We start from the raw sequence: 16,610 nt of genomic DNA, 5'->3' as shown, positions 1-16,610 counted from the left end.
ATTATTATTTGAGCATGATGCTCCAATCACTTTTGTATTCAGTTTACAGTATTTCCATCTAGATTGTATTTCCTTAGCTTACTAATGAGATTATCATGGGAGACAGTCCTAAAACCTTGCACTACTAACCTCCTCCATCCACAGAATCTGTCATCTTGTCAAAGAAGGAAAACAGTTCGATCAAGCATGACTTGCTCTTGATAAATCCATGTTGGCTGTACATGTATAAAATTGAGGTCTTTTTTGGTTACCATTTTTATTCCAATTACACTCTTGTAACATTTTCAAACATTTCTTTGTACCTATGCTGGTCATGACCTAAACCAAAACTAACCTAAACATAAAATTCTCTGAAAAAGAACAAATACCACAAAGCTTGTAAGAACAGTTGCTTGGTACAACCCCAAAGCACTCACTGGTGTACTTTCAGATCTGGGGCCGGCATACAGCAGCAGATGAGAAGAATGTTTTCAGAACTAGTTCCACTGGGACATTCTCATGCTGCAGTGAGACAAGCCCTTATTAAGCAGAAGGCAGGGTTAATATGCACCTTACCATGCTTATGATTGAGGTTTTTGAAAATTCAGGTATAGACCCTAACCTTATGAGCTGCAAATGATCCTCCATGCTCACTGATTTTAAAGTTTGAGCCTTCTTAAAATGTTAGACTATTTCACAATTCATCAAGAACTGGGTAAGTTTGTAGACTGTGTTTGAGGCTGAAGCTAAAAATACAGAGGTGCCAGATTTATTTGAGGAAATGAAATTTGATCTGCATATTAATGTCCCCTGAATTTCAAAATCCAGGTCAATGCACTAGTACATACAAATAATTGGAATGTCATATGAATTATACAAATAGCTGATGCTATGGGTATGGCTCTCTGGTTGGATCACAATAGTTCCCAAGACATTTTGCTTTTCAGTTTTTAAGAACAGTCCTCCTGCAAATGCCTATTTGTTTTATTTTCCCTAACAAATATATTATCATAGTTTCTGATGACTTTTAAAGAAATTAATTCTATGAGGCAGCCATAGCTTTATTTGAGTTTCCATATTGGTTTTTATTCTTGTCTTCTATCTTTTGTAATCCAAAACATACATTTAAGAAAATATAAAAGAATGAAATAAGAAAAAATAGTACAAGTGTCTACAAATGTTTGTCTAAGGCTAAAGATGGGGGGGGGGAAGTGTATACTCTTATACTTTCTTATTCAAAAAACGATAAGGGTAAGATTATTCTACATTTACCCCTGTGCCTTATTCATTTGCTTCATGGCTGGCTGAGAAAAGGATTATGATTTTGAGAATCAGAGTTCATTTCCTGAATGTTGCTACAGGGAAGAAGTAGCCTTCTACTGAGCTATAATGGAAGTCTCTATGCACTCCCTTAGCTCCACTTGTGAGGATGGAATCAATCACCTTCCCAGCTTCTTCCCTCCTTGTCCCTGCCCACACGTAAGATGAAGCCAGTTTTTCCTCTTTGCTATGACTTTTAGTTTATGTAGGAAAATAAGGGGACCCACTACTCCCCTTTCCTTCCCTTTATTGGAATACAGGTCAAATCCTTAATCATACAACTGTAAAATACTCTTAACATAATGTTTTACACTGAAGGTGCATCTACATGTGTCACTATGGAAGTCTCTCTTTTGGAAGTACTACACGTGTCACTTTTGGAAGTACTACCTTTTGGAAGTACTAAATCATGGCACAGTAACAGCCTATACTGCACTGTAAGCATGGTGCACGGTTATTTTTTGCAGCTACTTCGCTGTAGCGTCATGCTCCCCGGTATAGCGTGCTGCTACGGCTAAGTAGCTGCTGGTTATGCGTAGACACCTGTAAATGCTATGTAGCAATATGCTACAGCAATGTAGCATCAGGCGTAGATGCATTCACAATATACAGATGCTTAAATATAGATGAAGAACAGCTCATTAGTTTCACATAATACCCTAGCAAGGAAGCTACAGGAAAATTGGCCATATATCTATTTCTCAACCTGAATGGTATAAAAGGTTACGTAAAAACTGGAAACTCTCATTTGTAGTTTTTGGGATGATAACTATAATAATCCATTCTTTATTTTTGTAGAGGAACAGCAATGGAAATAGACTATATAATCAAACCAAATCTGCCTGATGCTGTTTTAACTGTTGCCTGGGAAATATCAATAGATTCAGTTTCTATTCAGATTTAGATCCAGATGATTGCTTTTTAAAAGTGCTTCAGAACATCATGTATGAACTTTTAGTGACTGATCATACAAAATGATAGGAACTTCTGCTGAATTCATTAAGAAAACAGCATTTTACACTTAGCACATCACTAAATTCCTCATCTTATTTTGTACAATATTGTGCAATAAAGCTGAATTTAAATGATAATACTGTAGAAATATGATGTGACATGATTACATGTTAAATATAGTTACATCATTGTGCATATTGTCCTTTACATGCTTAATTACCATATTCTCCAATACAGTTTTTGCTTTAAAAAAAAGAAAGAAAGGGGGTAAACATTTAAAAAAAATTTACCTTGGGAAAGAAAAAGCAGAGAGATTATGTTTGAAATGTTTCAGTTATGCATAAAATGTGAATTGTGACTTTACACTTGAAAGGGAGGGGGGAAAAAAAAACCACAGAGGAGGGAGGTAAAAATGGAAGAAACACTTTGGGGGGTTCCTGTCACAGTTTTCTACTATTTGTCTCCTTATGGGGAAAGAGAACCTGTAATGACTACACAAACTCATATTACTGCAGAATCCTTAGGGAAGGATAATCCAGCAGGGCAGCAGGGCAGACCCTACAATGAGAGGCTACGGGACCTGAACCTGTTCAGCTTTCACAAGAGAAGGCTGAGAGGGGACCTGGTGACCGTCTATAAACTCACTAGGGGGGACCAGAAGGGTTTGGAGGAGACCTTGTTTCCCCCAGCGCCCCCCGGAATAACAAGAAATAACGGCCATAAATTGTTGGAGAGTAGGTTCAGATTAGACATCCTTAGGAACTACTTCACAGTCAAAGCAGCTAGAATCTGGAACCAACTTCCAAGGGAAGGGGTGCGGGCTCCTACTCTGGAGGTCTTTAAGAAGTGGCTCGGTGCCTACATGGCTGGGGTCACTTGAGCCCAGTTTCTCTCCTGCCCAGGCAGGGGGTCGGACTTGAAGATCTACAAGGTCCCTTCTGACCCTACTTCTATGATTCTATGAAGGACCCATACAAATGGAAACTGAGCCAGAGGTGCAAATAATTAATGCCTCCACTTTCTTTGGTTGGTTCCTTATCTTCCTGCAACATAGCAGAAGCCAACCAGCTAGTGGCTAAGCTAAGAACAAACAGAGAGGACAAATTCTTTTCTAGATATTACAATACATAGCATATCATTGACAAAATTAAAACTGGGCTTGTGGACTCTGGGTCTAAATTCCCTGCTCTGATTTCTAATCAACAGTTTTTCTTCTATAAAACAAATTTGGCTCTGGGTATTGCAGTGGATATTTAAATAAAACAGACAATAGTTACATGTCCTTTGCCAAAATAACTAGGCAGCATAACACTCTCTTAACTGTACTCGCCTAGCATATCACAGAAGTATAGCTTGCCAGTAAAACACTACTCCTAGAAAATTTCCAGCATTCACAAACTCTGAATTTCTAGATGACACAACAAAATGCTGTAGACACATGACTGTTCCAGGTTCTCGTATTAAACTGGATTAATTACCAAACTGTCCATTGATTTTGTGTTCTATATTGTACGCTTTGTTACTTGCTACATAAAAAACAAGATAACAAAGACATAAAAACAACAATAAAAAGCAGACTGAACAACTCACAAAAATGGATACACAGGCAGAAATTGACACATCAACTAGATTTCCTCTTTCCTATTACACATGTGAAAGCACCATCCCTATTATGATCACATTGTGCAGTGTGATAGTCTGTATTTAAATTGTAACTTGTAGAAGAATATCTAAGCAGAAACTAATGTCACATCAATTACATCAATGCACTGTAGTTTGGAGATTATGATCACACTGCTGTCATGCAGGTGTCATAAAATATTACATGGATGAATCTTGTAGGGGAAAAATAATTCTTTGTAATATAAATAAAAGTAAACAAAGAAGCATAAAATAAGCATTTTTAATATTAATTACTTAAATCCAAGAACCAAATCATTATCTTCAGCTAATAGCAATATGTTTTCTGCTTTAGTAAATCTTTCAGTCCTGTAAGACAAACTCCATATCATTACTTGCAACTAATCATGCTTAAGGAAGCTCTGACTATTGGACTGGATGTGTCAATACAAGTGATACCCCTCAACAATGAGGGAAGTCAGAGGCACCTGGGTGCAACAAAAAAGAAGCAATGGACTCAATATCTGTAAATGGCTGGACAAAAGAAGGACGAGATACTGTAAAGCCAAACAAAAAGAAAAAATGCATATTTGTAAAATTTGTTATCCTTGGATAATGAGAACTGCTACATTCTTGCAAAGCAGAAAGGGGTGAAAAACATGCCAACCTACCATGAGAGAAGGAAGTAATTAAAACTAATGAGAGCCTTGAAAAAGTTTTCTGTTCCTGCTCCATAGTTTTCATACATCTATTCATATATTTATGTTTTATTTACTAAGAGGAAAATAGCATTTTTGTAAAAAAACAAAAATATCTATACAGAAACCAGTTTCATGATTACAGATTCATAAAACATATTACCTTGGCTTCTTTCCTCATTAGCTTTACATGCAATATTTTGTTTGGTGGGAAAGTTACCACCCAGCATTCCACTTTACTCCTCCCCTCTTTAGGTGATCTCTTCCCAGATAAGAGTCTGGCAACATCCACCTGGAACATGTGCCAAATCCCACCTTTGTCATCATGTGCCATATGGAAAATTGGCACAGTGTGTGCCCCATGATATCTTGGGCAAGCTTTCTAGAATCAAAACCTTTAATGCAGTAGTAAGCAGGCAGTAGCAGTGTCATGGGACGGGGTCCCCAGGGTTGTCTGTGGGACCCCTAGGGCCCCTTGACTGTGCCAATTTGGCTCAATGAGCACCCTCATTCTCGCCCGCCATGTCTTGATGTAATTATAATAAATAGGGAGGCTGCCTTCAAGTCTAGTTGGACATGGCCCTGACAGACCCCATGGAACCTCGTGGGTTCCCAGACCCCTTGTGGGTCCCATTTTAAAACAGATGTCTCGGGGCACCCTCAGCCTTATGAGTTATATGCATGGCTCCAAACCACCCCTTTGCCATGCCTCAAGCCTCGCAGATGGTATTGACACAGCGTCCCTCCGAGGCCTTGGATTCACTCAGCCTTCAGGTCATCACAGGACTCTCCGCAGCCCCATCTCACCCTGCGCCCTCCCTGGTGCTGGGCTCTCCGCGGCCCTGTCTCGCTCTGCACCCACTCTGGTGCTGGGCTCTCCACGGCCCTGTCTCGCTCTGCGCCCACCCTGGCGCTGGGCTCTCCACGGCCCTGTCTCAGTCTCTGCGCCCACACTGGTGGCAGGGTCTGGTCACCACCAAACTCTGCACCCTCTCTGGCACCAGGATCTGTTCACCCCCAAACTCTGCACCCTCTCTGGCACCGGGGTCGCCACACTGTAGTGGGCCCCCTTAATGAGGCCTCCTCCTTCCCCAATAGCCTCAGCCCAAACCACCGGTGTTATAAACAAAAGTAAAAAAATGCAAGCCCCTAGGGTATACCATAATTCAAGCTGTGCTCTGCCCCTTAACATTACCAGGAGCAGAACTTACAGTCAGGCCTCTTCCCTTCACTTCCTCTAGGAGGGCTCCTTCCCCTTTGGCCACTAGCAGAGAACTGACTTCCCTAGTTCTAGCCTGGGGTTTATATGTGCTCAGGGCCCTGCCTCTTCTGGTCAGCTGACCAGGTGCAGGCTAATTTGCTTGCTAGCCTGTTGCCCTAATAACCAGCACCTGGGTTTCTGTCTATCTCTTTAGGCTCTCCCCAGGCAGTTTCTGCTCTTCTAGGAGCAGGCACCTTAGTGTCCTGTGACAAGCAGCTACAACTGAAGGCACTGAATTGCATTTAAATTCTGATACTTCTTAAGTTCCCATGTACATCCCTCCCAGCTACAACACAGAGGTCCATAAATCTGAGGTGTCTACAAGTCACCATGAGATACAGGCCAAATCCAGAGTCCAGCATCTATGTGCATGAGGGGTAACTGGGCAGACATTCTTCATCAGAGGTTCTGGGGCTTCTCCAGAGATGGAGGCTCCTCCAGTCCAATAGCTACCATAGGATATGTAGGCCGTTATCCAGCTTCTGCAAGCAAGACCCTAAATCAAATGTTAGTATAATCCATCAAATAATATCTCTTTTCTGGCCTGGGCCTTTCCTCTGGCCTACTGTGCCTGGTATCCTTTCTACATCTTCATAGTCGCATTTATTTGACTTTGATCAAAACTGGCCACTTGGGCCAGAGTCCAATCAGCAGGAATCATCTACCCAAAGATATCTACATATGATCCATGTCAAACCCTCATACACCACAACTAGAAAGAACAAAACACATAGAACACATTACAACATACTACCAGTAAATAGCAGGAAAGAAGAAGACATTACTAGGGACCTACTAAATTCAGGATGGCTGCTTCCCAATTTCACAGACCCAGTGTGGCATCAGGAACCATTTTCATGAAGGATTGCAGCAGCGCCCGATTGCAGCAGCACCCCCCCACCCCCTATGCCTCTGATTGGCTGAGGGGCCCTGGAAGTCCTGACCTTCCCCAGAGATTGACAGGTGGCCCCAAATTGGGGCTTGTTAACATTACAATTAGTGGCTTTCATAGGTTTGATCAATGGATTACATTGAATGCATTAATTGATGAGTTAGCAAGCAGTTTAACATGGGGTTAATTAATGACTTCTGAAGGCTTGACCACACACTGGGAGGAGAGATAGCTCTTTGCCCAGGCAGGTAGGCAGGCCTACATCAGGGGCTCAGTTTCCAATTTGCTCCCTCTCCCCTCTTTTCCTCCCCCCATGCTTCAGGACACCAGGGCTTCCCACCATTTTCTGTTTTGCTATTCCTTTTTTTTTCCTTCTTTTCCCTTGCTCACTCACTGATTTCACACCCTTTCACAGTGCCCATACTTTTTCATGGGGAATGAGCTTGTTTTTGGGGACTAGCTGATTTTGCCATTTCCATGAAAATCACAAAACTGTGAATTCAGTAGGTCCCTAGACATTATCAGTGTTATTCCTAGGACAGAGATGTAATTTCTTAAGATATTTTTTAAGTCTCCTAGGGAGAGGACGAGGATCTATACTCAAAAGGAAAGGAAAAAACTCCACAGTCCTTACCAATTGGGGGAAGAAAAAAAAAAAAAATCACTGCTGACACTGAACTCTGCTCTAGCAGGGAACCACTAAGATTTCCAACTACCAACAGAAGCACCAGAGCAACTCAAAGTTCCTTAGCTGCGAAAATTCCCTCTCCCTCTCCCTCTCCTAAGGAGAAAGCTGAATATGGCATATCTTATAGTTGTTTCCACACTAACATTTGTTTCACCTCAATATGAATTTCAAGCAGTGAATGACAATAGAGTATGGTTGACCTTTAATACAGTATATAACCTAAGCCAATCTAGAGGATTAATCAACACAGCTATTTCATAGGGCATAGAAAATTCACCTCAGATCAACTTTCTTTTTTCCATAGATCAAATGTGTTCAGGAACCATAATTATACATATACAACACCCACTTTTTCATCTCCTCTCATTCGCTGCAAACAGTTCTAGACCTTGGAGAACTCATGACAGGTGCTGATCAAATATGCCAACATTTAGGCCAAAAGTGGTTTCATACAAACTGTAGAACCTTTTATCTTTTTATGTTGAACTGTTATACCAACTAAATGTAAATGGATCACTTTTGCCTTAATTTAGGCACCATCTATGGGAATCGTAGATAATTATCACCCCAAACCTTATAATATAGAGCATACCTTTGTTATCATGACATTTCCAATTTGCCACCTACATATTTTGCTCAAGGTTTTCTTGAAAACTGGTTAAGAATAAATTAAATCCATTTATTCTTTATAGTCTCAGAGACTGGGATTCCCTTTTCATGAAAATGTCATAGGAAAATACGTTTAGAAGATAAAAAATTTTTGCAGACTACAGCCAATGTGCATATCAACCAAATGATCTGGTGTGTTACCTGAAGCAAAAAAAGCTTCCACTTAGAAGCTAAACTGAAAATGACCTTGTGTTTTTGTTTTTTTAAAGGCTGGAAACTGAGGTCGTTGGAGTGTATTGTGATAGACAGTGCTACTCTCTGTATGGTTAGGAGGCATGTCTAGTATGTGGATTACAGCCAAGTAGGAAAAAAACATACAATAAAAAACACTGCATCATTTCATCTGAAAGCAATGGCAAATGAAATTTACTACAATTATGACTTTCATAAAAGACTATAAGGTTTCAGTAACTTTGTTTTGCCTTGAAATATGACCTGTTTTTTTTCAACTTAGTACCCATAAATTAAGTATGTTCTTTATTGGTCCTTTCTGGCAGGGACATAAGCAACAGTAACTATATATTCCCTACCAGGCAGATCCCAACAGCACACCATTTTGTGCAGTGTAGTTTAAAGAATATATATACAGAAGTTGGCTTAAAATTGACCGAATTACTGAGTCAAAGGTAATGAAATAGAAATAGGGCTTTGACTTTTTTTTAATCAACAAATTTTAAATATGTAAAATAAAAGCAAATTCCAGATGATTCACTTTTGGAAGAAAATTGTTTTTAAAAAGAAAATTTACAAAAACACATGTTGAATGCATGAATATGTACTGTCACAAGAGTTGAATCCATCAATAGAGTTACATGCATCCTCTGCTTGTTTCTATAATAACAAATTTCCACCAGAATATTTTGATTGACAGATTCTTATTTTTAATGCCTGTCTCTTTTAGGAGCAGCTTAATGTTAAGATGAAAAATACACTTGGGGTTTCAAAGCAGGTGGAAAAACTCACACTTTTGATTAAAAAAGGAACTGCCTCTAATCCTGTGTTTTCCACTGTGCTTCAAAGTGTCCTATATATAGATGAAAACACATCTTGACACTTTTGAAACATTTAGAGAGAGAAAAATGTGTATAACTTACCATTAAAGTTTACAGCCCGGATATAACTAAGTAGCTCTTTCCCATCAATTGTGCTCATTCTTGGACACAGGCCAATATATCCAGGACAGATTTCTTTATGCATGTTGTGTAGTGCATAGGCCATGGAATAAACAGCATCAATTACGAATTGCACCTTTCCTTCTTGCTCATAGGCTGAATCTCTTGCAATTCTTTCTAAGCCTAAGAAGGACAGAGAAAAAGAATCAATTCACTTTTATTTATATCTATGCATCGACTATGACATAAATGATTAGAGTTAGATTAAGAGATAAAATTAGCTATCCATCAGCTAAATAAAGAAGACAAGAAAAAATATAGCCATCTGGATTTACCTCTAATCTTTGTGTACTGTGCCAGGTTTATAAGCAGTGTGTGGAGTTCTGGGCAAAATATTTCATTACAAGAAAAAAAAAAAAAGAAAAAAAATATAGATTTGTATTTCGTAATCTCTTTTTCCAGTTTAGTATGTTTCATTGAACAGCTGGTTACTGTTATTTATAGGACACTTTTACAGCAGCCTGTTTTATTCCATTCAAATTCTTTCAAACATGTTTACAAAGCTCCAAAAAGTTGTTACCTGCATCATTTACTCTTATTTCCCGACCTTATCACTTTTCTAAACCAGAAAAAAACCCTCAAAAAATAAAATAAAATAAACTTGTCTTCAAATGTATTTTGTTCCATTAACCTTAAGAGGAATACAATATTCTTTATATCTAGAAATACATTAAGTATAAGATCTTTCAGCCTTGCAACATCTGTTGAATCCTATTGGCCCTAAAGACACATCTTATGAACAAGGATGAACTGAAAAATTGCCAGTGGCTATACTTGTATGCTTTTATTTTATCAGATTATATCAAGCCCACAGTTCTGCAATGCAATGGTAGAGACAGAAAAATACTAGAAACTTTGTAGAGGTGAGCAAGTGTGTGTTCTGACAATCAGCAGTTCTTGTTATATCACATTTAGTGGCAACTAAGGATACTTAGGCACATCTATACATAGGGCAGACTGCACAGTGGTGCAATCATTTAGAACATGCTTAGTACTTGTTTAAGTAATTACTGGATGTGCAGTAACTGGCATTACTGCAAGTCCCACTTCCGCATGGATATTTTTAGCTGCTATTGCACAGTCAGGGATGTTAATACTACTGTGCAGTAGCCTAACCATCATGGTTCATGCCTGGTGATACATTGCTGTAGCAATGAGCTACGGGGCAATAGCTCATTGCTACGGTGATATAGCATCTTGTGTAGATATGCGCAGTATCTTTAAATATCAGCTCAAAGACTTTATTTTTCTGCTCAAGGAACATTAGTTAAACAGTCACAATTTCTTGAAATGTCCTAGTTACTTGAAATAGAAACCTTAGTCAGTTAAATGGGTAAGTCACATGATAATGTCCCTGACTGGGTAAGCAAACATGTTTTTCTCTCCAAATACTCAAACTTTTAACATTCATTTTCCAAACACAGAGAAATGGATTTGGTTTAAATAAGCTACATTTTATAAATCTAAACCACCTGGGAACTACCAGCAGTAATTTGTACTGAATACCTCATGATCCCTTCTGTAATTGTAATTGGTACCACATGATGCTGAGTTGTAGTCTTGGCTGAATGGTATTGTGGCAGTGCACATTTTGGTGCCTACCACTTTAAGGCTGAAAGCAAGCAGCCAGCAGGTGCGGGTCAGCCCTGATGAGGCAGCCATTTTTATCCAGGCCCACAGGGCTGAGGTAGCAGTAAGCTGCTGGCAGCTGGGGAGCAACAACACCCGGCTAAACTGCTAACGGGAACATCTTAGAGATAGGGGAGCAAGAGGTTCCTAGAGGCCCAGCAAGGCTCCAAGCCCCAGAAAGAAGGCGTTGAGCCTGAAAAGAGTTTGACCCAGCTTGGGAAGGGGTTTATGGTCATCAGGCCTACACTGGGGCTAGGCAAGCCCCTGACTTTGAACAAGCAGGGGTGAGGCCTGGGGCTCAGCTGAGCCCAGTTCAGAGTACAGTCATTTTATTAAGATCCCTGGGGCTCTAAGCAGGCCCAGTATGAGAGGGCTATATGGTGGGGCCCAGGAAGGGACCCCTGTTGCCTACAGAGGTCAGCTGCTGTGGTGCTTGGACCAGAAGACCTCAACTGTTCAATGCAAGAGGGCCAGGGCTGGGAGGCTGAAGGACAATGACAGTCAATGTGAGGGGCAGGCCTGGGCCATGATGAGCCACCTGGCACCCTGACTGGCCTGAAGGTGAGGCCAGAGCCTAAGGATGCTGAAAGTCTCCTCTATAGGGGGGACATCACTGTCTAAGGGAAGAAAGGCCCAGCGAGACAGCAGGCTGGACTGAAGGAGGCTGAAACTCAGCCTCTAGGTGAGAGGCAGCCAGTAGCAGCCCCAGAATGACATGTAGCCCAGCAGGGAGACCAGGGCATGTAGGCCTGCTTGGTCCTGGGTAAGACTGAAAACTGCACCCTGCTGAGGAAGGGTGGTCTGGTGGGGCTGTCTGTGGTGGGACAGTCCCCAAGAAATGCCAGGCCAGTTACCTCCCTGGTGAAAGGCAAGGAGGGGTGCCTCAAAACCCCAGCCCTGACATCCTGGTGGGTTATCCAGAACAGGGGACAGGTACAGGGGCTGGGCACATCTCCAAACACCTGAGCTCCATGGGGTGCAAGACCCTGGAGGAACCAGAGAGCAGGGCATATGTGGAAGGCCCTAATGAAAGGGCATAAGTGTGAGGCCCTGGTGAGAGGGCAGTTAGAAGGCCCTAGCAGGAGGGCATGAGGCAAAACCCCAGGAGGGGGCAGTGAGGCCAAGGTTGATCTACGGACACCTGAGGCTGTAGTTGGGCCAGAGGCTGAGACCCTGGTAAGTCCTCAGATGTCATGAAGCCAAGTGTTGAGTCAGAGGGAGACCCCAGTAAGTCCTCAGAAATGGTGAGGCCGAGTCTGGGTCAAAAGGGCAAGTAGTTGGCTCTAAGCAACTACAAGGCAGTGAAAGTAACAAGTTACCCAGAGAAGGGCTCGGGTCAGAACTCCGCTCAGAGTGAAGTGAACTGGCTGGTCACCGTGCAGATGAGGGTTGCGGGAGAGGCCCAAAAGGCTGTGCCAGGACCAGGCAAGGAGAGTGAGTAGGCAAGCCTGATGGCCTATGTGGTTGCTCAAGGGAACAGGGCAGGTTGGGCATGGCCCAGTGAAGGTTAGCAAGTAAGAGTCCTGGTGAGAGAGGGCAGAGTGTATTAGGCCCCAGTGAGAGGAAGGTGGCATAAATGAAGCCCAATGAGGCGGAGTGAATGGACGAATGAATGAGGCCTAGCAAGGGGCTGAGTTCAGCCCAGCCACAAGCCAGAAAATAGAGCAACTTGAGGATGCAATGTGCAAGGCATGGGACATGATGAGGGAGGCCGGAGTTGTGTACAGCACCCCCTGGCATTAGGGCATTAAAATGGGCAGACTCCCACTAGCTTTCTTACTACAATTCCAGACAATAGCCACTATAATTTCTGAGGCTTAAGAGGATGCACTCTCTAAATACTAATGTATAAAACATGGAAATTTACAAACATTTATGCATTGAAAACACAATGGTATAAATATGTTTATATAAAATTTTATCTTTACTTAACAGAGAAATAATAGGTAGTCCAATTTTCTATATTATAAAAATAATGTATTGAGACATCCTATGTGGATAACCCAGTAGCAATATAGTCTTTCATTTATATCTCTCACAGATACGTAGGCATAAATCATTTTACCACATACATTATAAACAAGATTATGAATTTAGTAGAGCTGTTTGTGTTTCCTTAATTAGGTGGTTAGGAGATGGCATCACAAAATTTCTGTTTTCAAGATGCTTCAGACATTTACCAAGTAGTTCAAAACCTATAGTGTTTTATACCAAGGGTCTCTATGCTTTCCATAATTAAGTGAAAGAAGAAAACTGTAAATTAGGTTTGTGTGTTCCTTCTTGAGATTTTCAACCATTTTCTCTTTCTGGCATTCTCAAACATCTAAAACAGTAATTTACAAAGATGACAGTGACTCATCAACTTAATTGGCTGTAAAATTTGATTATACTATACTTCCTAAAGTAAATGTTAATGTATAGCTATAAAATGATGCATATTTTCAATGCCATAAATATATGTCAACCACCTGCCAAAATAATGCCAAGCCTTTAGTTGTCATTATTATCAAGAACTTCTTATTCAGCCTTGGGTATCAAGTTAAAATATTTTCATTTATGGCTTGAAATTAAAGTTTACTGGACATGTTTCTACAAACACAGATGTTCCGATAGAAGAATACATCATTATAAATTTAGCAGCTGAACTTTAATGGTTTCATAAGAATGTAAGAAGTGCCATATAGGGCCAGGCCAATGGTCTGTCTGCCCAGTAACCCGTCTCCAACAATGTCAGGTGTAAATGCTTTAGAGGGGAACAGGGTATACCTAGAGTGATCTATCCCCTATTCATTACTCTCCCCACCATTTACCATTATTGGTTTAGAGATGCCAGAGGAAACGTCTCCAAACATTTTGTTCAACAGCTATTAAGAGATCTATCATCCATTAATTTATCTATTCCCTTTTTGAACCTGGCTATGCTGTCTGCTTCTAACACTTCCTGTGGCAATTAATTTCACAAGTTAACTATACATTGTATAAAGAACTACTTCCTCTTGTTAGTCTTAAATCTGTCTCCTACTAATTTCAGTGTGTGTCCCTAGCTCTAGTATTTTGGGACTAGGTGAACAACAATTCCCAGTTCACTTTGTACACACTCTTCATGATCTTATATACCTTTGTCATTTCCACCCCTCAGCCTTCTCTCATCCAAACTAAAGAGTCCTAGCCATTTTAGCCTCTCCTGATATGGCAACTGCTCTTTATCTCATATCATTTTGGTTTCCCTTCTCTGTACCTTTTCCAATTCTTCCTCCTTGTGACATGGGGCAACTCTCAGGGCCAGGACTCATGCTAGCACATACACCTGTCTCTGTGGGGCAGTCCACCCTGTCTCACTTGCCACGACTCTGTTGTTCCCATAAACTGGTGGTATAATGCAGGAAGCTGCCATTCCCAGCCGTGATGCCAGAGGGCACTATCAGTGGCTCCGAACCTCCCTTATACCACAGCCCATGCCTCACAGATGGTATCCACATTAATATTACTCCCATCTGAGACCAGAGCAAACCGAGTCCAAAGTCAGGCTCCACACACCAACTCATTCACACCTACTCCCCTCTCACAGGAGGCCTCTTCAACTCTGCCCCCCTCTCACCAGGGCATCTGGCATACCGCCCATTACTGGGCCACCCTCCACTGCCCTTGCTCCTCCTTGAGCGGCTCCTCTTGAGCCATCAGGCTTTGCTACTCACATACTGGCCTTGCCACGCAATCCTTCAGTTCCCATGAGTTCCCCTACTCTACGTGGTCTGGCCTTGTGCCAAACTCTGGGATAACTCTGCCCCAAGCCCCTCACTGGGCAGCTCTACACTACACCCCATCCTGGGGTCTCTGTCTTATACTTGCAAACAACTTCTCACGGGGCTGGCCCTTGGGCTGGTCTTCAGGCTTTCTCCCATTTGGCCCTACTCAGCATGCCCCTGGGACTGTCCTTCAGGCCTACTCCCACTTCAGCCCCTGACATGGACAGCCCTTCAGGCCTACTCTGACTTGAGCCCTACTTGCTGTGGGGCCTCCCAATGCTCAACACACTACCCCCTTTGGGGTCTCCAGGATCTGCATCCCTGCTGGGCTCAGGGGATCCCTGCTGGGCTCAGGGGATCCCTCATGGGCATACCTGGCCCCCACTACTCCTCCTGCTCTCGGAATTACCCACCAGATGGTGGGGCTGGGGTTAAGGCACCCCTACCCACCTTTCACCGGGGAGGTAACTGGCCTGGCATTTCCTGGGGGCTCACATATGACTAGGATCTCCACCAGGCCACCCTTCCCCGGCAGGGTACAGTTTTAGGTCATGCCCAGAACTAAGAGCCTCCTGCTGTTACCTCTAGATGTTACATGCTGCTCAGCCAGGTAATGTTTCTGCCTGGGCTGGCAGCAGCAAACTGCAGCCTTTATATACACCTCATGTTCCAAAAAGGCTGCCCTCATCAGGCACCTGGTAGCTGCCTGCCTCTGCCCTTAGAGTAGCAGGCATCTCTTTGAGATGAGGAGACCAGAACTGTAAACAGTATTCAAGATGTAAGAAAAACATGACTTTGTATAACAGCATGATGAAAGTCTATGTTTTGTTTTCAGTTCCCTTCTTAATGATGCCCAGCATTTTATTGGCTTTTTTTGTTGCCACTGCACATTGAGCTGAAATTTTTAAAGAACTATCTACAGTGACTTTAAGGTCTCTTTCCTGAGTCCTAACATCAAGTTCAGAACCCAGCACTGTGTATGAGACAAATTTAAAACTAGCAAGAAAAAGTCATTTTTTATGCAATGTGTAGTTAACTTGTGAAATCCATTTCCACAGTCAGTGGTAGAGACAGATAGGCAGATATTATAGCCAGGTTCAAAAAAGGGACTAGAGAAATTCATAGATTTAAAAAAAATCTATTAATAGCTGTTTAACAGAATGCTCAGAAATATTTCCTCTGGTATCTCTAAACCAATACAGGGAATGCCAGGGAGGGTAATGAAAAGCCCCTACCCTGCTGCTAGACTGCTACCTACATTTTTTTAAAGCATTAGAACTTAGATTGAAGAAGATCTTCATTTATAGGTTCCCTTAGATTAGAAACTTTGAATTTATGGATTGACCTTCTCTTTAACCCTCTTTTTCCCTAATTGAGGCTGAATATTAAACAAAGGACTTAAGTATTTAATGTTTAGATCTTTGATTCACATTTAAGTTTTAAGTTCCTTCAGATCTATATCTAAATTGATTATTCTTAATTAAAGGACAACTTACCTTGACCTCATATGTGCTACACTGACTTTTTAAAATCCTAGTTTCTTATCAAAATACATGGGACTACCAAGTCAAATACTTTAAAGAAGTTCTGATATATTACACTTGCATTGTTACTTTTATCAACCAAACTTGTAATCCAATAAAAAGAGATGTCAAATTAGTTTGACAAGATCTTCCTGCATAAACCTATTAATCATATCATTTAAATTAATTCTTTATTAATTACCATATCAGCCACTCAATTATTTGCCTGGGATGGATGTCAGGCTGACAGGGGTATAATTACCCAAGTCATTCCACTTACATTTTTCTTTTTCTTTTTTTTAATGTTGGCACAACATTAATTTTGGAATTAGCTCAGGAAATGTTATGAATATTTTTCAATAAGTTTTAGATCTGCTGATTTAAAAATGCTCGGTTTTTATGCTTATTGTTCCGTATTCATTTAAGTTACTATTGGAATGGAAAAAATACAGATCAGCA

At 41.3% G+C, this 16,610-nt stretch overlaps 1 protein-coding gene across 5 annotated transcripts in view; it reads right to left on the bottom strand.

The window, feature by feature from the left end:
• The window catches only part of GRM8 (glutamate metabotropic receptor 8), a 583,772-nt gene that overhangs the window by 217,390 nt on the left and 349,772 nt on the right, over positions 1-16,610 (bottom strand). For all 5 annotated transcript variants that reach the window (XM_006266273.4, XM_059725919.1, XM_059725916.1 and 2 more), the window contains one exon: positions 9,176-9,376. In XM_006266273.4, coding sequence (XP_006266335.1) covers positions 9,176-9,376 — 201 coding nt within the window. The remainder of the gene's footprint in view (positions 1-9,175; positions 9,377-16,610) is intronic.

The sequence above is a fragment of the Alligator mississippiensis genome, chromosome 4, assembly GCF_030867095.1.
Source record: "Alligator mississippiensis isolate rAllMis1 chromosome 4, rAllMis1, whole genome shotgun sequence".
Classification (NCBI taxonomy): domain Eukaryota; kingdom Metazoa; phylum Chordata; order Crocodylia; family Alligatoridae; genus Alligator; species Alligator mississippiensis.
This window is presented reverse-complemented; position numbering and strand designations above follow the sequence as displayed.